The sequence below is a fragment of the Macaca fascicularis genome, chromosome 9, assembly GCF_037993035.2.
Source record: "Macaca fascicularis isolate 582-1 chromosome 9, T2T-MFA8v1.1".
NCBI lineage: Eukaryota > Metazoa > Chordata > Mammalia > Primates > Cercopithecidae > Macaca > Macaca fascicularis.
Genome location: NC_088383.1, coordinates 141,228,792 through 141,252,313, shown reverse-complemented (window position 1 = coordinate 141,252,313; position 23,522 = coordinate 141,228,792). Strand labels below are relative to the sequence as shown.

The following is a 23,522-nucleotide window of genomic DNA, read 5'->3' as shown; positions in this document are numbered from 1 at the left end:
GGGACAGGTGTGGGGGAGGGACAGGCTCGGGGGAAGGACAGGTGTGGGGGTTTGTGTAAGTGCATTTGGGGCACATGACATGGTGGTGCACCTTGTCCTTCTCCGAGACACTGGTGGGGTCTGGGTGCTGTCTGGTTCCCTAGATCACCCCCCACACTGGGGCAGAGCAGGAGATGCTGGTGTGGGGGACGTCAGCTCCCCTATCTGGGCCAGAGGGAGCCCCAGGAAGGAAATGCTGAGGGCCCAGGGCCACCTCCAGGGCTGCTGCCTGGGCTCTGCACAGCTTAATGAGAAGCCCAGGGTCAGAGATGGGCCCGCCTGTGGTCCCAAGACCATGGCAGGAAATTCTCCATCACCATTGGTGCACGGGCAGGGGCCAGAGAACTGCGGCATGAGGTGAGTCCCTGGCCCTCTGTGCTCGTCGGCCAACAGCGAGTGCCCAGTGACTGTGGCCAGGCCCTGCTCTTGGGGTGAGGACAACCATCTGGGAGCGTCTACACACACTTTTTGAGGCACAGCATGTGCCAGCACTGCAGTCATGACCTTAGGGGGCTCAGGTCAGAGCCTTGCAGCTGCCCAGCCTTGAGTGCTGGGCCTGCGTCTGTGGGCAGCGCCCACCCGGGTGGCAGTGGTGTGTGCTTCGCTTCCACACACTCCCGTGCATGCTGCCCAGCCTCTGGGGCAGCTCGGGCTGTCCAGTGAGAATGTGTGGGGGGCCCCCTCTGCCCTGCCCTGGCTGTCGGCTGCCCTGGCTGTCGGCTGCCCTGGCTATCGGCTGCCCTGCCGGTCCTCTTCCCTCTGAGAGGTTGAGCTCCTCCCTGCCATTCAGGGGAGAAGAGCTGCGGCTGCAGGAGGAGTTGGACCAGCTCACAGCCAGCCAGGCCCCGCCTCTGCAGAAATGGCATGGGGGAGAGGCGATGGGGCCTTCCACGCACAGGCGGCTTCAAACCCAGACGTCTTTAATGGGCCCGATTCACATCAGAGGAGGGTGACTGCCTGTCCAGGCGGTGGGTGGCATGCACAGGTTCCTGGGTACAGTGTCCTCAGTGTACAAAGCTGCTACTAAGAAGCCTACGGAATTACACAATCTGTAACAAGAGCAGTGTCTTCCTAAAGGATTGCAGAACTTCCCCGGACGAGGGCTACTACGAAAGCTTAGGTGTGGGCCTCGGGGTGTGTAAAAGGAACCCTCCACGGGCAGGGCTGCGTGGCACCAGGTTCTGATGGGTCTCTGAAGTCTCAGCAGCTGTGCCAGGCAGGAGGGCTCTGCTCCCACTCTCCTCCCTGGCCCGCGACGGGCACAGGCCTCCAAGGAGCGGCTGCAGGCGTGCGGGGCTCTGTGAGGCAGTGACTGGTGGTGGGGAGGTGGCAAACGCCCACCAGGCAGGACTCAGCCCCTTGCCGGTTCGCCAAGAAGCCCAGTGTCCAGCTGCTCCCGTACTCTGTGAGCCCGGCAGGTTCCCTGTCCCCATGCCAGGCCCAGCGGGCACTGGGGTGCCTGGGCTCAGGCTGCCGGCACCATCCCTGCCATGTGGTACCACCTCACCCTGGCAGTGACATCTCCCCAGGTTCAGCCCTTCTCTCGAGGGGCTCTTGGCAGCAGGACCTGGGACCCCACAAGGAGAGCCTGTGGGGAGGGGGAAGGCAAGACCGCCAAGCACCTTTGAGAAACTTCTACCAAAGAAAACGCTAAAGGGGGGGTGAGTGCCCTGGGGCCCCCGCGGCCTCGGGTGGGGCCAGCACGGTTCACAGGGCCAGTCCTGGGCGTCTAGGAGAGAGAGGTGATGTTGGAGCGGCCACCGGGCGGTGCCATGATCTTCTGCGCTGTGCGTCGGGCGATGTGGTCATCAGCCTGAGACCCTGAAGAAAGGGCACAGGTGGGCAGGGAGAATGGGGCAGGGGCAGGGTCCCTTCTATTCAAGGCGAGAGGCAGAGTCAGTGGCTGTGTCAGTGGGGCCAGGACCGTGGAGCCCCTGCACGCCTGCCACCACCAGAAGGCCAAGCGGATGAGGTGCCCGGCAGGTCTCCCATCCCTGAGGCCCAGGGTTCCGGTGAGGCTGCTTGGGAGATCCTAAGAGCCGCGGGGACTGCAGGCTCCAGCTGACCCTGCAGGAAGCCCTTCCTGTCCCGAGAGGAGCCCAGGCCAGTCCTGCCTCGTCCCTGCTGTGGGCCCCGGGTGATGAAAGGCTGCCCCTGGCCTCTCAGTGCTGGGTTCTCAGGGACCTGCCCCCAGGCCTGAGTCCCCAGGAGGTGAGCAGGGCTTTGCTGTCACCGCCCCGGGCTGGGAGAATGCACCAGAAGCACCGCTAGGAGCCCAGAGGCCGAACCCTGGCAGCCTGAGCCCTCCCAAGCATTCTCGCATGTCCCTCCGGGGCCCCAGGACACAGCTCAGATCCCTCCCTTGTGCCTCAAGCTTGGTTCTGGGGCCAGCTAGGTGGGGACCTGGATTCCACATGATCCTGAGGTCCTCGTCAAGGCCCCTCACCTCCCCTGAGGCTGGAACCACACTCACTCCTGGGCCCCGTGTGACAGCCCCACCCCAGTGCCACTCTCTTCAAGGTGGGGGTTCATCACAGCTGCCCTGGGCAGACAGTGGGCAGGAGTGGCCTCCCCACACCCCCAGCAGCATCTCCTGCCCCAGCCCCCAGCTGGCTGCCTTCTGTGTGCAGCCCCTCTGGGTACGGGCTGGTCCCTGGTACCTGAGGCCCCAGGGCCCCTCAGGATGCTCCAGCAGAGCCCCTCACCCCACCTGGTGCCCCAGGCCCAACTCACCAGATAGGCTGAACCCCGACTGGTGTAGGTTGCGCACAGGAGGGACTGAGATCTTGCCTGGGCAGGACGCGCGGGCCTGAGCACCACTCCCTGGCTTGGCAGGCACCATCACCTCATGGACGGGCCCGTCATACAGCCCACGGGGCACACCATGGATCTCTGCCAGCTGCGAGGTTGTGGGGCCAGAGATGGGGCATGAGGGGCCGAGCATGGGCAGCTGGAGGGCTGGGCCTGCTCTGCGCCTCTCCAGTGCCAGCTTCAGGAATTTGGGGCTGCCCTGGGGGGGTGTTCACCCCATGTTCACACATGCCTCCCTCCTTGCAGTCCTCCCCACGCATGTATAATGCCTTCCCGCGACCCCACCTACACGTGTGTGCACACGTCTCTCCCCTCAGGCTTACCAACACAGGTGCACACACGCTCATCCCTCCGAGGTCCCACGTGCACTTGTGTGTGCACAGACACCACTGCGAGTGTCCCTGTGCGTGTGAAGCACCTGGTGGTCCGGGCAGACCACACCGGCTGCACTGTCGGACACGGATGATCTCGGGCAAACGTGGTGTCACCACAGTAAGAGACCGGAAGGCCAGGGGAGGGGCTCCCATGGCTGAGCTCCTGAGAGCCCGTGTGGAGAGGAGCACACACCCCAGGCCACATTTGTCCAAGGGGAATCCCAGAAGGACCCACGCTAAGGCCCAACTGGCAGCTCCCAGGGGAGGTCAATGTCTGCTCACTTTACGTCTGTATTTTATCTAACAACCATGGATGACTCGGGTGGGACTCAGCTGCCCTTCACAGGCGCTTGCAGAGCTGATCCAGGGCCTGAAGCTCCCAGCACCACGGGGGCCTCCCCTGCCATATTTTGGGAGCAGGCTCTGCTCCACGTAGACCCACCAGGGCCCTGGGCAAGCAGCGGCCCCGCTCCATCTTCCTGACCCCTCCGGGGGCCAGGCCAGGCTGACCAGGGGTGCGTTCTGGGCCCAAAACTCAGCGCCCACCCGCCTGCCGGCACAACACCCTCGCGGGTGCCGCCCTACCCTGTTGCGAGCTTTGATCCTCTTGTAGACGAAGTCCGGGAATGTCTTCCGAGGGATGAAGCGGCCCGCCCCCGGGGTGACAAACATCTTCCCGTCCTCCAGCACCACTCGGCCCTGACTTATGACCACGGCGGGCACTCCCCGGCACTCCACTCCCTCGAAAATGTTATACTCCACGTTCTGGGGAGAGAGGCCCGAGGGTCCAGTGCCTCGACGCTGGCGCCCAACAGTCCCATCCCCACGGAGCCGCTGGAGCACTGCGGCCGCCCAGTGTGCCTGCACTGAGCCCCTAGCGAGATGCTGGGACTTAGGGGTTGGAACTATGTTCCCCTCAGCCTACAGACCTCGTTTCTGAGTCCCATGTTTCTCTCGAGGACAACGGGGACAGGTGTGGGCAGGCAGGGAGGGTCACTTCCCCCTTGGCTTGGCAGGTGCACACAGCACCGCTCTGCCCTGGCCTCCTCCATGGCACAAGGGGACCACAGATGCAGCTGTCACGCAGCGAAGTGACGTGGACAGGGCCCAATTCAGTGCCTGGCCTGGGACACGCTGTGTGGACGGCCCTGGGATGGCTAAGTCCACTGCTGCTGCCACATGGACCTCTGTCCTGCGCCTCTCCTGGGAAGGCTGCCTCGGGGCCAGCTCCACAAAGGCCAGCCCTGACTTACAGCCGCCTTCTCTTACCAGATTGTGGCTCTTAGCAGAGATGATCCTGGTGGCCTTGGGGTTCCATATGACCAGGTCAGCGTCAGAGCCCACAGCCACTCGTCCCTTCCTTGGGTAAAAATTGAAGATTTTGGCAGCATTTGTACTGGTCACCGCGACAAACTCATTCTCGTCCATCTTCCCAGAGGCCTGAGGAAGAAGAAGCCTGAGCTGAGGGTGACGGGTGGGGCTGGGGTGGGGCTCAACGAGGATAGACGCTGGGCCACCAGGACCCCGCAAGGATGGATGCCAGGCCACCAGGCCCCCGTGAGGACAGACGCTGGGCCACCGGGTCCCCACAAGGAGAGACGCTGGGCCACTGGGCCCCCCACAAGGATGGATACCAGGACACCAGGACCCTGCAAGGATGGATGCCAGGCCACCAGGCCCCTGTGAGGACAGACGCTGGGCCACCGGGTCCCCCACAAGGTTGGACAGCAGGACACGGGGGCCTCTGGAAGGTTGGATGCTGGGCTGCTGGGGCCCCACAAAGATGGATACCAAGCCCCCACGAAGACGGGCACTAGAGTGCCACGCAGGCAGCCAAGATCAGGACAGGGCTCCAGCCACGGCCCTCGCCATGGCAACACTCGGGGGGTAAGAACGCCTGCCAGGCTGCACTGGGGAATTAGTGAGCCCATCTCAGTGACGCCCGCTGGTCTGCCCCTTCCTGCACGAAGCTTTTCTGCGTTCACTTTTGTGGGTAAAGCTTCAATGTCGATACCCGTGTGCCCTGAAGGACTTGACAGTCTCCCTGGGGAGCCCTGGAGGCTGGGGAGGCAGGAGCAGCTGAGGGAAAGAGCTCAGTTGCTGGGTGAGGTGGGGCTGAGGATGTGGGAGGGCCCAGGATGGGGAGGTGGGGCTGAGGATGTGGGAGGGCCCAGGATGGGGCGATAGGTCCTGAGGGCATTGCAGGCGGAGCACTAACGTCACAGCGTGGAGCCCCCATGCTGACCCCTGGGCAAACCCAGTGTCCAGGCAACACTAGAGTCAGCTGGGAGTGGGGGGGGCTACCAGCTGCCCCTGTTGCTGTTGGAGTCTCATCTGGAGGGGCCAGAACCACGTGTCTGAGGCGCCCTGGGTGGAGGATCTGCCACCCCGGAGCCGTGTGCTCTGATCTGTTTCATGAGGTGTGCACTAGTTAGGTGGGTTCCCTTCTGACCAGCCGTTAGAATCCCGCCCACAGCCGCTCCCCAGACAGCGTGCCCTGACCAGGTCTGTGCTCACCACACATTTCTCCCAGACCACCGACATGCGCTCCTCAATGCCGTTGGTGCCCTCGGGGATCAGCGTGAAGTTGTCCTTGCCCACGGCCTTCTGGGCAGTGGTGAAGGTGCAGTGGGCACTGCCTGTCACCTGGAGGTCCCCACTGGAAACAAGCCAGGGTCAGAGGAGCCCAGGGGTCCTGGCCTTCCTGAGCCGGCAGAAGCCAGGTCAGCTCCAGCCCCCTTGGCCAGCACAACCGCAGGGGCTAGAGGTCATCTGAGTGGCTCTTGCTGGGCAAAGCTGGTGCCTCTGTGCAGGGGAGCAGGGACTGGTTCCTGCCAGGGGAGCCCCAGCTGGGACCAAAGGGCTCAGACTTCCCCCACCCGCCACTGTCTGGGCTGCCCCACGAGAGCCGTGGGAGAGGCCTGGGGTGTCAGGGCCACCAGTGGGCCACAGCCTTGGCAAGGTGTGCAGCGCGCAGCCAATCTGGGGCCACCTGGAGCGGCTGCTTACCTGGATAGCAGGCAGGTGAGGTGGTCTGCCGTGGTGGGGTCTGGGTTGACGGGGGGTGACGTGACGAAGGCTGCGGCCTTGGCCCAGTTCTTGCTCCAGTAGTGAGAACCGTCGGTGCCCAGGCTGGCAGTGATGGGCTCCCCAAACACGACCACCCCTGGAGCATGAGGCCCATGAGAGGTGCTCCGCTGACCACCTGCACCCCATGGAGCCCCGAGCACTGCTGCTGCTGACACCCCCGACTGCCCCTCACTTTCTTGGCCTCAGACAGCTTGTCCCCTGTCTAGAGTCCCTGGCCATGGGCAGGAGGGCAGAGGCCTGGGTCCTGGACAGACGTGGTTGGCCCTGGGGGTCCTTTCTCTGCCCACATCCCACCCCAGGACCCCAGGCACTCCAGCGGGGCCAGGGCGTGCCTGTGGGCCTCAGTGAGGCACAGTGAGCTGCATGGAGGCTGACTGGCCTGGGGTGCCCTGGTCATGGCCTCACCAGGGTTCCAGCTCACAGCTGAAGCAGCTCCCACCAGTTGGTGGGTGAGAAATGCTCCCAGGTGGGGTGGGGCACCCCCCGAGAAGAGCCTGGTGGGTGGGTACCCCTGAGAAGGGCCTGGCCTGCTGCCCCAAGGCTGCTTGGTGTCCTGAGTGAGGCCCAGGCCTTGCCCCTGCAGACCCCCGTTCACCTGCGCACCTCAGAGTCCTTTTCCCAGTTAACTGAGTGGATTTCAGTTTCAACCCTCGATGCAGGAAACACAAAGAAGGGCACCGCCCCCCCCCTTCCCTGCGCCAGGGACCTGCACAGCCCCAGGCAGGGCCAGAAAACAAGGTTTCAGGACTCAGTGGGGACAGCAAGAGGAGGGGAAACCAGACCAGACCCAGAGGCCTTCTTGGGGACGCCCCCTCATTTACCCGTCACCTGGGTTCTGCACCTGGATCCTTGGCCATCTCCAGCCCTAGTGATTGCTGGACCTCCCTGGACCCTCTGAGCCCAGTAGCCTCTGGGGGACCCCACAGTCAAGCCCCTGCCAATCACAGCTCTGTGTGCCCCCCCACCCACCCTGCATCCCCGGGTCTAAGGCTCTGCAGTGCCAGGCTCCAAATGGCTGGCAATCTGTGGGCAGGTAGCTCCCCGGCTCTGAACACAGCAAATACTAATATGGGGGGCCCTCCTTGGTGGAACTGGATTTCTCAGACACTCCTCATCATTCCATCCCCGCCACAGCCCCACTGGAAACAGGGTAAGCAGCTCCAAGTTTGGCCTCAGGGCCCTGGTGAGCAGCTGCCGCTCCAACGAGGCTGGAAACTCAGCCCCACCCCGAAGCAGGGACTCAGGGCACCTGCATCTCCCCAGGGCTGCACCCAGGAGGCCAAGACCATGGCCCCCCGGCATCAGAGGCGGGACTGGGTGCTCACCTCTGCGCTTGGCCTGGGCGATGGCGTCGGCCGCCCCCTTGCTCATCACCTTGGTGATGTACAGTGGGCAGTTGGCCTGCTTGGCGATGGTGACAGCTCGGTACACCGCCTCAGCCTCCACCTGGGGATGAGGTGGGAAGGATCAGGCCACACGAGGGCTCTAGACCAGTGTGGGCAATGGGGATGCCCAGGGGTCACCCATGGAATCCCAGGCTCAGGGCAGCCTAGTAGGAGCGCCCCAGCCTTGGGCTCAGTGCCTGGGTCTGCCCAAACCACGTTCTGGTCCTCGGGTACAGGCTGTAGGGTGGTGGAGCTCGGGTACAGACTATAGGGTGGTGGAGGGGGGATTCATGCCTCCCAGATGAGGTCAGGGCGAGCACAGTGGCAGGGCCAGGAGCCCAGGGCCAGAGTCAGCACAGCCCCAGGCAGCAGCGGTCTGGGCAGAGTTCGCTCGGGTGTGCCGTGGTGCCCTGGGATCTTACCTCCTCGGGGTGGCTGAGCACGTGGCCCTCGGGGCCAGTGATGCCAAGCTCCAGCAACCGCTTCTGCTCCTAAAGAAACCAACAGGATGCCTTGCTCCAGCCCTGAAGGGAGCCTGGGCCTTGGATGCTAATCCCAAGGCTGGGAGGCCCCATTCCCCAAGTGGTCCTGGACCCTCAGGCCTCCCAGAATTTGCCAGCCAGAGAACTCAGAATAGAGGGTGGAGGGGCTTGGAGAGGCACGATTCCTGATCCCTGAGTTACCAAGGAGAGGACAGCTTGGATAGGGGAAGTGGCTTGCCCCAGGCTGCAGAGCTCCTTACTGATGGCGCCAAGACTCCACCCCGCCTCCACCGTGCCCATCATGCTGACTCCCCCGGCGGGGGCATGTGTGGGGGTGCACACAGGCGGGGAGGGCTCTGCAGGTCAGGAATGGGCAACCACTCCTTCCTCCAGCACTGCCCTTCCGTGGCGATGTGCACTACAGCGCCTGCTCGTGTCAGGCAAGACATGGTCCTGGCCAGGAGACGCAGCCCCAGTACCGAGGCTCCCTCCCGCTGTATGTGGAGCATCTGCTGGACCCAGGACGACCTCCTGACGGTGCAGCCGGGGCCTGGCCTTGGGCCACAGAAGTGTCTGTGATGCCCCGATGCCCTCGCAGCTGGACGGGTGGATGAGGACACTGGGGACCCCCCACGTGCCCCTGCCTGAGTGCCACCACCTTCCTGTAGCGCTCAGGAGGTGGGCAGAGCCCGTCCCATCCCAAGAAGTCTCACTGTGGGTTTGCAGTGTCAGGGAGGTGTGTCCTGTGTGGTGACCCCCACTGAGGTCCCACAGGGATGGGGTGGCCCACTCTCTGAACTCCATCTGTACCCGTGGGTGCCTGAGCTGGAGGGGAAACAAGGTGCGGGGCCCAGGGGCCTGGGGGATCGGCGGCACCGCACGTGGGCTCCGGCCCTCCCCAGCCCAATGGGATGTGTCTGAAGGATGTGGCCCTGTCAACATGGGTGCCCTTGGCTGGAAGGAAGGTGGCAACCCAAACCCCAGAGGGGACACCACTCCACAGGGGGGGGCTGGATCCATGGGGCTGACACTTTGGTTTTGAGGTATTTGGATAAGAAGTGTGGATCGAGGAGAAGCTGTTTTAAGGCCTCAAAGCTCCCCACCCCCACCCAGTCTAACTCACTGGTTGACCTTTGACTCAGGGTAAGCTGTGACCCTCCCTCAAGGTTGTGTGGGATTCTGTGCTGATGTCTGCGTAACATGAAGGTCACCCTCAGACCCCCGCCCCACGGCAGCCCCTGCCACACCAGCAGCCCTGCCCCACAGCACCTCCTCCACGATGTCCCCGTTCTCAGCGTGCACCTGGGCCAAGGCCCCCAGGTCCCGGATGATGCTGAAGATCTCGTACATCTGGGAAGAGAAGTGGTGGGTCCTGGGCAGGACTGCGCCTGTGCCAGCAGCGGCCTGGGACACACCTGCCCACTCCCTTCTCCATGCCTGCCCTTACCTGGCTGTCGCTGCACTGGCACCGGTCCTTGTATGCCATGAAGACCAGGAAGGCGTTCACACCTGGAGAAGAGGTGGGGATCAGAGGCTCAGCCATCACCAATCAGACAACCCGAGGAGGCTCTGCTGCTCCCTGCCCACTGGAGGGTCTTGGGCCCCTCTCCCGCAGTGCTTCCATGGATAGCTTGCCAGCCATGCGAGCAGGCCTCTGCTTCCACACACATACCAGCCAGCTGGGAAGTGAGGCGAGGCAGCCCTCACTTGCCTGCTCCTGTGCTCCGGGTTAAAAACTGATTGTCCACCCAGTGGCAAATGCAGGTGAGAACCCCTCACACCCGTCCAGCAGACCCCCTGTTACTGGAAGAGCCACTGTGCCTGGGCTCTCGGACTGAGTTCCACTGGCCCCCCACTGGAAGTGCGGCCCGGGCTGCGCTGCCCTGGTGACCTCCATTCTAGCTGACCAGCACATCCAGCACCTGCCTGTGGGGCCTTGGAGCCCCGCTTGCCATGCCTGGCTCATGGTGCAGGCTTGTGGGACCGCCCAGATCTCAGGGCTGGGCCCTTAGGACGAGCAGAAGGACCAGGGGCTGCCTCTGACGTTGGGGCCCAAACAGGAAGAGGGCTGAGCTCTCCTGTTTCCTGGACAGCCAGAGCCCATCCACCTCCCCTGGGACTTGGGACCTGTGTGGGGACCCGCCTGGGCCTGGAGGCAGGATCCCAACCTCCCATCACTCAAACCCACCCAGCCCATGGCACCCCCCTCCTGGCTAGGTGGAAAGTGCTAGTGTGACCCGCTAAGGCACGCTGGGGAAACCGAGTAAGCCTGTGTCCCACAAGCCATCCCTCTAGGTAGCAACCTGCATGTGACCTGGCATCTGGGGCCTGCCCCCAAGTGTCTGATGAAGGTGATGGGATGTGGGGCTGTCCCCGCAACACCACCCCGTGGGCACAGGACCTACAACTCCTGCGTGGCTCTCAGGCAGCAGAGGCCCCAGCAGTGCCCCCGCAGGGTGAGGGGAGGTGCAGGCCCTGCTTCCACCTCCGCTCTGAGACACGAGGCCACAGGCCTCCCAGGTCCACTCACAGAAAAGCATGGGTGGCAGAGCAGCTGCTTGGAGTGAGGCCCAGGGACCGAGGACTGACGGGCTCCACCAGCCCCCGGGCAGGGAGGTGAGGGATCCTGACACCAAGGGGTACCTGTGTGATGACCATCACCCTCTGGGGAATGGGAACCCAGAGGAATGGCCTTGAAGAAATGCCCCTGCCTCCTTCAGGTCCATAGGGCCTGACAGCCTCCTGGGCTTGCTCGGACCCCATCCCGCCCCCACCTCCAGGCCGGAAGCTGTGGGCTGGACTCAGATTAGGAGAGATCAGTTATAATCAGATATGACACTTGTCAAACCCACTATGAAACTCTGATGTGGTTTTCGCTTCAGGGTTTTCTTGTGGGGAAAATGTTAAACTTGTTTATAGACTGATCTGTTTTAGCATAGATGACAACAAAAAGATACGGATTTAAAGGGTCTCCCTCTGAAAGGATCCCCAAATGCTAGGAGATGGGGAACTGCTGCTCTTCCACCCTGGGCAGCCTCTTTTCTAAGAAACCAGGGACCTGCTGTATCTTGTCATCAGGAGGATAATTCCAGGGTGGGTCCCTTGGATTGGGAAAGAGAAGGCCTCTTGGTCTAGAGCCTCTGAAGGTGGGATGGGCCTTCAAATGGCTTTTCTCCAACTTTGACTCAAACCTGGACACCGGCCCCTGGGGGAGATCAGCACCACCAGCAGGACACAGGGTCAGGGCAGAGGCCCCTCCGCCAGGCTCCATGCCCACCCTCCAGCCCCTCCAGCCACCCTCACCCTTCTCCTTGACCAGGGCCTCCAGCTCCTCCTTGATGCTCTCGTGCCAGCGGGTGATGTCCACATGCAGGGAGTAGTCACAGCAGGCCGCGCTGTCCGCCCGCTCCCGCCACTGCTCGTAGGCTGACAGCAGGCTCACACCCGTGTCGGGGAAGACATGGTCCACTGTGAAGGCAGCATGGTCAGCAGCTTCCCGCACCGGTCCCCGGTTCCCACCTCTGCCGCCTCCATGGGAGATTGTTTCATGTTCCCAAGAGACCAGAGGACCATTTGAGGGAGACACAGCAGAGGCCACCGGCCGCTGAGAGAGGATGACGCTGTCACGAACCTGTTCTGTCGCTTTGTTCAAAGAGGAACCTTCGGACCCAAGTCCCCCAGCCACCCTCTGAACACAGAAGGGAGAGGGGAGAGAGGAAGAGCCCCAGCCCAAACCACCCCACCCCACTCCCACATCGCCCCTGGAGGAGCGCCGGAGGTCAGGGCTTTGCCTGCCTCCAGCTCCTGTCTCAGCCTGGGTGAGGCACCCCCAGGGCCAGACAGGGCCAGTGTGCTGTCCAAGGTGCTGGGCCCCGTCTCTCGGAGCCCTCCTAGAATAGTGGGAGCTGGGCTGGTTTCCCGAGTGCCCCACTGGCTCCACAAGACTTGAAAGGGGCCATCCTGCTCCCCGCACGTAGCCATCGTGCTGCTGCCCCACCAACCACACACCCAAGGCCCCAACACTGCTCACTGGCCTCTCCTGGTGCAGCCAGGAGAGAGCTCCAAGCCAGGTGGTCTGACAGGAAGGCACGCCCACCAGGGATGCCTTCCTCCAGCACAGCCCTCCCTCGGGCCCCTACGCAACCCAACAGGATGAAGTGGGCACCCACCCTCGCTGCAGCCACCCACAGTGCCACCCACAGTGCCAGCCACAGTGCCACCCACAGTGCCAGCCTGGGCCCGCAGGCAGAGGAAGACAGAGGCAGGACAGAGGCCAGCCTCGTGTCTGTGGTGTTTCTCTGTCTTCGTGGGGACCCACAGCTGGCCGGGTGCCTTGGCACTGGCACAAAGCAGGTGGTCTCGACTGTGCAGACGTCCTGACCGGCTTGGGCCGCCACCCGAAGGGCGTGAGCAGTGGCCAGTCTCCTCAGACTGTAAGGTGGGCTGCTGGTTTTCCCTCCCTTTGTGGCTGAGTAAACCAAACCAAGCTGGGACCTGGCAATGGCTAAGTGTCCCTGTGAGGCGTCTCAGGGTCCTCAGAGCTGCCCTCCCTGGCACGCCAGGGACACAAAGCAACTTACGTGCATTAACTCACACATGACTCACAAGCCTGTGTGTTTTACAGGTCAACGAAGTGTGGCTTGTAAAAGCCAGCTGAGTTATCTGGAGTCACATCGCTAGAAAACTATAGAACCAGGTTCAGCTAGGCCCCTCAGACCCATTCTCAACCACAGCAGTGATGTCTGCACCAGACGGACGCAGCGGAGAGAATGGCACCCAAGGCCACGCAGTGTGGTCAGGGTCTAGGCTCTGGGGCCTCGTCCTGGCTCCTGAGCTCACCACGTGCTCATGGTGGGCAGGTGGACTCCCCCCACCCGCCTGTTAAACTGGGCTTAGCTGAGAGGGTTTTAGGAGGAGAGCATGTGAGCCGATGGGTGTCAGGATAGAGCCCGTGCCGGGCACGCAGCCAGCACTACAGAAATAGCAACTCTGGTTATTTTTTGATGGGATAATAATGAGCATTGCTTTTATCTTTTTTCTAAAAATACAGCCTCCATCCTTTACTCTTCTTGACATGAGCAAGAACCTTCCACATATCAAGCTTCCGAGGCATGTGGCTCAAGGTCAAACATGTATCTGGCATTTCAGAAAGCACGACCCATCCCCTTGCCCAAGGCATTTGAGTTTTCCAAACCCCAGCTCTGGGCCAGCTACTAGTGCCCAGGAAAGAACGAGTGGACACACGTCAGTCCACTGATTTCCCGTCCTGGAAATCCCAGGAGCATTCCAGAGCTGGCCACGCAGAAACACCCAGGGCGAGACACAGGCATAAGAAAGGCACTCCAGGTTCTCAGACAGATGCAATAAAGGCACCTTTAGATGACACTCCTCCCACACACACCTGGCCAGAGGGAGGGCGGCAGATGCTGGCTGCCCCCTGTAGAGGAGGAGACCCAGACACTCACAGATCATGGTGGTTCCTCCTGCTAGCGCTGCCTTGGTGCCCTGACAGAAGTCGTCAGCCGGGGTCATGCCCAGGACGGGCATCTGCAGCCTTGTGTGGACGTCAACGCCACCGGGAAGCACCATCAGGCCGTGGGCGTCAATGGTCTTGATGCCCCCAGGGACGACGAGGTTTTCTCCGATTTGTCTGAAAGCAGCAGAGATTTCACTGGTTACAGTGAGCCCAGGTCAGAGCCCAAACGGGCTTCCAGCAACGCCGCAGAGCTGAAGTGTTTGCGTGAGCTGCAGACCCCGGGGAAAAGGCCAGCACGGCCGGCCACTCACTGGACCAGCTCCTCGGGAGTGCCAGGGAGCAAAGCATCCCTCAGCACAGCTCAGGACAGTCACTGCGGGGTCCAGCCTCGCGCAGACGCCACGCCCTGTGGTCTTCCACTCAGGTCCCTGGTTGCTACTTTTTTGACTACAGGAGGGAGCGGCTTGACAGACAGAAGCAGATGCGCTAACAGGTGTGGGCACCAGTATTTAGGAAGCACCTGCTGTGAGCCAGGCACAGTACTAAGTGCCATGATGAACAAAGAAACATGGAAGCTGGCGTCCTGCTTTTGCCCTACAGCCACCTGACATGCCTCTGCCCTCACCGAAGGCCGGGGCTCTGACAGTGGCCACCAGGTTACTGCTGCCAAGGATGGGTTTGGAAAAGAAGAAACCTCTCCCATGGATTTCACCCAGAAGTCGATGCCTGGATACCATGTGACCAGTGTGTACACAGGAGCTGGGGACGTATTTTCAACTGCCTGGATACCATGTGACCAGTGTGTACACACGAGCTGGGACTGGGAACTTACTTTCTACTTCCTGGATACCATGTGACCAGTGTGTACACATGAGCTGGGAACTTACTTTCTATTTCCTGGATACCATGTGACCAGTGTGTACACATGAGCTGGGAACTTATTTTCAACTGCCTGGATACCATGTGACCAGTGTGTACACATGAGCTGGGAACTTATTTTCAACTGCCTGGATACCATGTGACCAGTGTGTACACATGAGCTGGGAACTTATTTTCAACTGCCTGGATACCATGTGACCAGTGTGTACACACGAGCTGGGACTGGGAACTTACTTTCTACTTCCTGGATACCATGTGACCAGTGTGTACACATGAGCTGGGAACTTATTTTCAACTGCCTGGATACCATGTGACCAGTACATACACACAAGAGCTGGGAATGTATTTTCGGCAGAAACTTACTTTATCAAGCCATCTTCAACGTGCACATCAGCGTAAAAGGACTGGTCATCATTCACGATCCTCCCACCTCTGATCAGAAGGCGGTCACTCTATTTGGAACAACAAACGGTAATTTTTCTCCAAACTGAGTTACTCAGCAACACCCTTTGTGCAACTCCTTTCTCTGGAATTATGATTGAAACATTCAGGCAAAATTTCTAGATGTAAAAACGAGCACGAAAGCCTGCAGTGGTTTACTATTCCCCAAAAAGTGGCACCAGGTACTCAAAACCAGTTGCCCCTGGAAGCGCCACGCACACCCCAGAGCTGCTGCCCAGGCCTCACTGAGGGCAAAGCCCGTGTTGGTGGAAGTGTGGCAGTGCCACAGGTCATATTTATATCTTCTAATTTACCATCGGATTAAGGAGCCCCAGCCTGAGGTAGGAGGTGAACGCTGTCTCATGGCCTCCTGTGCAGCCTCAGGGATCCTGCTCTCCTCCACCAGTCTTCCACCCACATGGGACCTGATAGAGCTGGGCTTTGGTTCCACCCAAACACTGCAGACCAGTGTTGGTGCCAGGAGGTGGAGGCAGAGCAGCGCCCCCACAGGCATGGTCCCCACCCCAGGAGGCTGCCTCCCACTGAGGGGAGACCACCGGCAGCAAAAACACACATGCACACAGACAGTGACGAATGCGCAGAGCACAGTGAGGGCGCCATGGCAGGGCCATGAGACAGGGGCTGGGAGAAGGACCTCTGGGGCGGGGGTGGCTGATACAGGGGCAAGGCGGATATGGTGAGCATTCCAGCCAGGAAGCAGCTTGGCCCTGGGGCAGGAAAGGGCTTGAGCTGCCATCAGCAGACCTGGGAGGAGGCCGAGGTGTGGAACCTTCTGGTGGGGTAGTGGTGCCAGAGGCAGGTTGGTGCCCAGAGCTTGGCAGGGGCAGGATGTGTAAGCCTGGGGACTCCATGGCTGCCCCTGACTGAGGCCCTTAAGCAAGTTTCAATCCTAGTTTGATTGATGTTTTAAAGAGATCACCTTGGCTGCTGTGTTAGAAAGTAGATTGTGATGTTTAACAATGGAAGCAGGATCATTGCTGGAGTGATGTCTGAGTGAGATGAGGGGCTCTGGGACAGGACTGTGGGAAGGGATGGGAGGAGAGTGGATTCCAGAGAGGCTGGGAGTCAGGAGGGCAGGACCTGCTGATCAAGAGGCCATGGGGGTGATGGGGAAGAGATGGGGTGACCTCAGGTTCCAGTGCAGCTTGGACGCACTCCTAGTGGGGCACAGAGCGTCAGGCTGGTGAGGCCGGCTCTCAGTGGGTCAGCCCTGGCAGCACAGAGCTGTGGCATTAGGCAGGGATTGACTCCAGTGCTCGGCAGTCATAAATCCCCCTCTAAGAATCCTACCAGATGGCCGGGAAGCAGAAGATTAGGCAGAAAGTGGGATGTCACTGATGGGACTCTGCATGACCGTCAGAGGTGAAGATCTGACCTCAGTGGAGAATGTGGGAGAGAAACACAAAAAAGGAGCAAAAGGAGGTGGAGGAGGACACACACACACGCGCTGGACTTGGCAGCGCTTTTCCCTCCACTGTCTCGCGTGCGCCTCAGCACGCCCGACGACTGACCACGCAGGACTGACCATCTGCATTTAACAGGGAGGTCCAGCTGTCTGCCCTGGGTTTCCAGGGCCCACCCATAGGTGGCCAGGGTCCTAGCCCGGGGCTGCAGCCTTCACACACCATCAGTCTGAAGCCAAGAGCATTAAACTGAAGCGTACAATTCGTAAAACTCTTGGAATGAGAAGGAGTTCATTATCTAGTAGCCCCATTACAGGATTCTGCTGACATCTAACTGTGAGGCTGTATTTTCAGGATCCCAGTGACTTGTAAACCACTACCCTGTAGTCTACAAACGGCTGGCAGACTATGCCACAGGCCAGACCTAATCCTCTACCTATCTTCATGCAGCCCTAGGCTAAGAATGGTTCTCGTATATTCACTGAAAACAATAAAAAGAGTATATCATGACTCATAAACATTCTACGAAATTCACACTGCAGCATTCACAGATAAACTTTTGTTGGAACACATTGGTGCCCACTGACTTCCTAAGTGTCCAGGACTGCTTTCCTGGCAGGGTCAAGCAGCCGCGACAGGAACAGTGTGGTCCACAAAGCTGACAACATTTATTCTCGGGCAGGTTGTGGAAGAAGTTTTAGACCCTTGGTCTACAGAGCTGTCCATTCCCAGCTGCTGCACCTCTCCTCCTCCTCTTCCTGCCCAGTCCCAGCTGAGCGCCAGGCCCAGCCCTGACCCCGCACCACCATGCATTTGGAGCCTCTGTAGCCGAATCAGGCCCTGGCTGCCTTCCCGGAGCTGTCCCTCCTCTTCACTTTCCACCCCTCCCAGGGGACCCATGCATTTTCAAGGAAGCCCTAGAAAACGCAACCGGGCAGAGGGAGGCTTGAGGAGACGTGTGGTCTGGGCGCTCTGCTCACAGACACCCGAGTGTTCAGGCACCCACACTCAGGCTGGGTTTGGACCCCGGAAGAGACACGGCTGGGGGGTGGGGCCATGCTCTTCTAACTGCGCTCAACCAGATGAGGGTGAAAGTTCCCTGGAAGCAGCTGCCCCCCCCGCACTGACATGGATGCCTGACCTGCCCTGGGAAGGGGTCCTCCTGCCACCCCCAAACTCGACCCCCACATGCCAGCTGGCTGGCAGGATCTCCTGCATCAAGACCAGACCCAGCCGGGCAGAACCCTCTGAAGGCAGCAGTCTGGAGAGGGGAGGGCTCCTTCCTCCCTCAGCGTCTCGGGGAGTGGAGCCCACAGCCCACGGCTTGAGCTAATGCCAGAGGTCAGACCCCACGGCCCTCCCGCCAAGGCCAAGTCCAGAGTCGGGTCTGGGACCCCATGGACTCCCCCGCCTAGGTGCTGCCGGGTCCCGAAGCCTCCCTTCCTCCCACCCCCATCTCCCGCCTCCCGAGTGGGGAGGCTTTGTTTCTGGCAGAGCGGGACCTCCCGCGCCGGTGCGTGTGGGTGTTGGGGAGGGGTCTCCGCTCTCGGAGGCTCGGGGGCTGCCGGGGCGCCCGGCCAGTGGCCCGTGACCGCTCGCTTTCCTTGGAGTCGCTGAACCCCGGTTAGTGGAGGGTTCGGGGCCACCAGGGACTCCGGCCAGAGCGGCTGGGGCTGAATCGCTTTGTCTCGGACAAAGGGCTCCCGACGCGGCGCCAGTGCGTCCAAGGGGCGGGCGGCCCACGGGCTGTGCCGGGAACGGCATCTCCCCGCGCCCCGGACCAGCCCGGGCCAACAAAGGACCGCGTCCGCCCGCCTCGCCGGCCCGGCCGCCGCGGGAGGAAGGAGCCTCCAGCGCTCCGAGGGACAGGCCGCCCGGCCCCGGGTTCTCCCCGGGCTCAGCCGAGGCTCCCGGAAGCCGGCAGGGCCGGGCCTGGGCGCCCCGCTCCGTAAGGGGTTCTGCGCGGCGCTCGCGGGGACTCTCGGACCCTGGAGCTTCGTGAAGAAGCCGGGCAGGGAAGGGCGGGCGCCGGGACGGGCCAGACGCGAAGGCAGAGCCCCCCCAACGCGCGAGGCCAGGAGGGTCCGCCCCGCGTTCAGGCCCCACTCCGGGCGGCGGGCAGGGGGCGGCGGGCAGGGGGCGCCGGGCGAAGCGGGGCCGGGCTCACCGTGATCCGGGGGATGCTTTTCTTGCCCTGGAAGGACATCCTGCTCCTGGGGGTCTCTGGCAGGGGCGGCACGAGCAGGGGCGGGCGGGGGACGCGTCAGCCGGGACGCGTGCGTGTGGGCGGCGGGAGACAGACTGCGAGCGCGCGGGGCCGCAAGGCTCCGTTCCGGTCCCGCCCCCGCTGGGCCCCGCCCCCGCCCCGGCTCCGCCCCCGGCAGGCCCCGCCCCCGGCAGGCCCCGCTCCGCCCATGAGCCCCGCCCCCGCCCTCAGCCCCTCCTTCGCTTTAAGCCCCGCCCCGGCCCCCCCAACTCCCCCAACTCACCGCCCAGCGTAGCGGGGGCGGCCGCAGGGTCTGATCTCTGCATCCCGGGCCCCCGCACGGACCCGCGGACAAGGGCTGGGTGGGAATTTCAACCTGCTGCGGCTGTGTACGGAGTTTACACCCCGGGGAGACGAGGGGGAGAGTCCGGACACGTCCTGCCAGGCCCCGCCCGCGCCCCCGCTGCCCTCCAGCGCGAAACCCAGCTCCCGGGAGACGCGAGGCGCCCAAGGCCCCGGGATTCCCAGCCAGTCAGCCCCGGGCGGCGGCGCTCTGGGAGCCGCACCGGTCCAGGAAGGCGCCTTGGCCAAAGCCGGCTCCTTCGCGGATGACCCGGGCCAGGGTCTGAGCGCCAGGCTGTGACCCCGCGAGGCTGTTCCACGCCGGCCGCGAGAGACGGAGGGCAGGAGTGGGGGCGCGAGTCGGAGAGACACGGAGACAGCGAGACAGAAGGAGGCGCTCGCGCTCCCCAGGGACCGGGACCCGGTGGCGGGCGGGGCCTCAGGGGGGTCGCAGGACCCAGAAGGCTCAGGACCTTTGTGGAGAGGGAGGCCCCGCAGAGGGGAGCGGGTGAGCCCCACGCCCGGCGTCCTCCGGGTGCGAGGGTCTCGGGGAGTCCGGGCCCGGGCCCGCGGCCACTACCTGCTGGGGGTCACGGGCCTGGGTCACGCCGGGCTGCCCTCGGGGACGTGCTGCGGCCGTTGAGGGGTCTCCGCAGTGCTGGCCCGACCGCTCCGAGTCGTCGCGCGCCCCGCAGACCGGCTCCCCAACCCGAGGGCCCCGGCGGCCGCCGCCCAGCGCGTCCAGCGGCAGCGTCTTGCTCTCGAAGGCGTCCTCCACGCAGCGGAACACGCAGCCGAGCTTGGGCCGGGCCAGAAGCCTCGCGGGCTCCTGAGGCTGCCGCGCGGTCATGGCAGGAGCGGGCGACAGGATCCGGTCTCGGAGCCTCCTGCAGCGACGTCTGCGCTGCAGGTGCACTGGGCGGACCTGGCGGCCGCGCCCTCTCCCCGCCTCCTGCCGCCCGGCGCGGAGCTGGCGCTGTCCACGTAGCGGGTGCTGAACGCCCCATTCTGGCCCCTGGGCGCTCGCTTCGTCCCAGCCACGCGTGGCTGGTCGCCCTCCGAACATGGTGGGCGCTGGGAAGACCGGGCAGGGAGCGCACACTGGAGAAACCGCTACAGGAATCCCGACCACATTTTCAGACCCCTTGGGCCGTCCCACGACAGACAAGAAGGCCCCGACTCCGAAACCCTGGGCGAGCGTGGAGGGCTGGATGGGGGGTACCTGCCCACGCAAACTGCTGCTGATCTCCCTTAAAGCCGAGTTAGAGGCTTGGGGTGAGACAGGGGTGAGGGGACTATGCTGTCACTCCATCTTTCACTCTACCCAGCCTGTAACGGCTGAGTTTGAACCCAGAGACTTCGGGCCTTTGCGTTGTTAGCGCAGTCCGCACTTCAAAGCCAGAGTTCGGACACTGAGTCACCTCGAGTACTGGCGGGGCCTGAGCCAGCAGAGCTAGGTCGAGCAGCTTCCCACACCCTCGTCCTCCTCTGGCTCCCCCACCCCTCAATGATTAATATGTCTGTTACTCACCTGTGGGACCGTCCACGGCAAACATCACCAACTGTTCTCATGCATGTGCAGAAGTTCCGTCCCTTTCCTAATTGTTCGATCTCTTCGATGGTTCACATTTGACCAACAGCCACAGGAGGGAGTCTCCCAGGTGGTCGACCTGAGCCAGGTGCTGCCAGGCACCCCTGACTGCAGAGCTTGCCCTCCAGGTGATCTCGCAGGTGAGACCTGGGGCTTTCCTCCACAGTGGGCGGAGCCGCAGACCCCGTTTTTGGTGTTCAGAGGCACTGTTCAGGGAATGAACTCAGAAGTGCAGAAATGGCTCATACGGCTTTCAGTTCAAACTTTAATACCTTTGAAGGGACTTTAATCGTCTAAGATTTAAAACATTTTTTATTAAAACTGTACAATAATTTACAAATGAGTAAAAATTCTCTGGTATATATCATAGGAATCACAATACAAAAATATGTGTAAAATCTCGTAGATCACCATACAAACCTACGTTAGGCCTGTGAATACGGATTAGCACTGAACAGAATGTCACGTGGTTAGAGGGTGACTATGAAGGGAGTGCCTGGGAGGACACACACACTGCTCGGCATGCTGCCATAAGAAAACGGGCCGGTTAGTTTTTGCATAAATTTACAATAAAGCTTTTTAAAAAATATACAGTAAACAAATATATGATTTGATACCTATATTCAGAATATGAGTTTCCTGAGCCTAAACTTAAATTCCACTCTGTGTTAAAACACATACTCCCTCTCAGGGTTTCAAGGATGGGATGACAGTGAGTGTTGGCGAATGCATCAGTGCCTCCAAACCCATGCTTGGGCACTCTCTTCTTTTTGACTTCTAGTCGGTGTTCACAAGCCCTGTAAGGCACTCGGGGTATCCTGAAGGCTACAGATTCTGCCAGGGCAGAGACTTTAAGGAACAGCCATAGTCCTTCTCCAGCTCAAAATCTGGACCGTGGGCACGAGGTAAACAACACACTGGTGTCAACAAAGAAATCTGCGATTTACGTGGATTTTTACTTTAGACAAACTGAAGTATCTATGTTGTTCTGTGTGTTGAGCACAGAGTGTGATGATGTTAATACAATATGATGTAAATGTTGATGTCCTGGTTACACAGTAAGCATTTCTGGCCACATTTCAGGGTCCTTCCTCTTGCGTTATTAGCGGATGATGCATTTATACAGACTTCCCCTGTTAGAAAAGCTAGCAGTAAGACAGCCCAAGTACTCGGAGGAAATTCCCTCTAGCCCATTGGTTTGGAAAAAGAAAGTATAGCCTACAATTTAGAAATGCACCTTATTTTTAAATACTTGAATTCTGTTGCTGCTCACTGGACCAGGAGGAGTCAGTGATAAATGTTCATATTTACCTTTTTGGGGGCAAAAACCCAGTTCTGAAATGCTGGATATTGTAATCAGATGTAAAGAAGGTGCCTATGATAGAAGAGTGAGAACAATGATATCTGAGGAGAGGAACTGACGCTCCAACTAGATGTGAGCTTTCAGGAATGGGACAGGGATGCAATGCAGTTTGGATGTTATTCAGCACGTTCCTTGTACCTTCTCCCTTTCGTATATACATACTTTTTACATATAAACAATTACAACTTCATAAGAATTGGTACATATTTACATGCTTCTCTTTGCTGTATAGTTTGCCTTATTACTATTACAGACTGTGATTAAGAGTGCCTGTGGTGGATAGAGGTGTATGAAGTGCTCCAGACATATATACAACATGCAAAACCATGATGACCCAAATAAACATGAGGGATGTGAATCTGAGTTTCACTGCACATCTTTAGATCCAAAACAGCTGGCCCATGCAGCTGTTGTTCCCATGCAGGACAACACTAGGACCATGCCAGGAGCTCCCCCAGAGGAGGAGCCAGGCTGGCAGGGAGGCAGGTAGAGTTACAACGTATTTCTGGATACCTGCATCGTAGAGTCCATCGGACTTCAACTCAGGGTTCACCCATAGCGCTACGGTAGCTTTTATTAACACAAGGCTATTGTGTGCCATTCAGTTCTGAGTATAATAAATGTACCAAGAAGATGCAGTCATTAAAATGAGACAAAACTATGCACAGAGGACTGAACAAGATTTCAGACTTGAGACGCAAACCCCAAGGTCAGGCTCAGCTAGAGACATTGAACTGGCCCAGTATCTTGTCTGAGTAAATCAGGAACTGTGGCTTGAATGACAACAGAAACGGATGGGTCTTTCTTGGACAAGTGCTGATTAATAGTGCATTTTCTAGCAGAAACCCTGCAGCCACCAAAGAAAACGCATACCTGTCTGAGAGTATTAGCTTTTCCCTGATTTCAGCCTAGGGAACCATGCCTGGGCCGCGGCCACTATGTCATCTGCCCCAAAGTCAGACATTTCTTCTGACACAAATATAAAATGAACCTAATACTTCCAGACAACCCAATCCTCCCTGCAGCAACCGAGTCACCTCCTTTATACAATGGTGCACGTTACATTCACACCTGGCTGCACATCTAACTGCCTCAACTTCTAGGTGCCTCAAAACGGCTAAATCCCATGAATTGCTCTTCTGGTTGAGTGAAAACACGCATAAACGCAGGCATGTGCACACAAGTGAGTGTGCACACACACACCTCCTGTCAATTCAGCTCTGAGAGCAATAACCTTAGACCACCAAGGGTGGGAGGACACAGAAGTTCCATCTTCAGGCAGTCAGGCTCCATCCACAGGCTGGACGAAGCTCCCGGGCTGTGACCTGGGTCTCCCAGCAGGAATGGAAATCACACCTAACGTTGCCTTCACCAATGCACTGCTTCCTCTCTGAAAAAGAGTGGAGAAAATACCATTTAGTGCGACGACCTGGGGCATGTGGGCACCACGGGTCAGCACTCAAGGCAGTTGGGGCCTTGACCAGGCACTGGCTCTGCACAGGACAGTCCTTGAGCCAATGGCAGGCGCTGCCCTCATGGGTCCAGCACCAGCTACAGCACCACATCTTGAGCCTCCAGCCCGGGAGACGCACCCGGCCCACACTGAAGGCCACATTCTC

At 60.3% G+C, this 23,522-nt stretch overlaps 1 protein-coding gene across 2 annotated transcripts; it reads right to left on the bottom strand.

Moving 5' to 3' along the window:
- Window positions 1-942: 942 nt before the first annotated feature.
- Window positions 943-20,030, bottom strand: DPYSL4 (dihydropyrimidinase like 4). Of its 2 annotated transcripts, none has more exons than XM_005595567.4 (14): window positions 19,530-20,030; window positions 14,900-14,988; window positions 13,647-13,831; window positions 11,485-11,649; window positions 9,629-9,690; window positions 9,451-9,531; window positions 8,122-8,190; window positions 7,640-7,760; window positions 6,234-6,390; window positions 5,742-5,883; window positions 4,494-4,664; window positions 3,810-3,989; window positions 2,773-2,938; window positions 943-1,860 (listed from the first exon to the last, which is right to left on the bottom strand). In XM_005595567.4, the coding sequence occupies exons 1-14, from the start codon at window positions 20,013-20,015 to the stop codon at window positions 1,769-1,771; spliced, it is 2,166 nt and encodes a 721-aa protein (XP_005595624.4). In that variant the 5' UTR covers window positions 20,016-20,030; the 3' UTR covers window positions 943-1,768. The 2 variants fall into 2 exon arrangements, with proteins under 2 accessions (XP_005595624.4, XP_005595623.3); XM_005595566.4 differs by lacking the exon at window positions 19,530-20,030 and adding an exon at window positions 18,569-18,704.
- Between the last annotated feature and the right edge of the window lie 3,492 nt (window positions 20,031-23,522).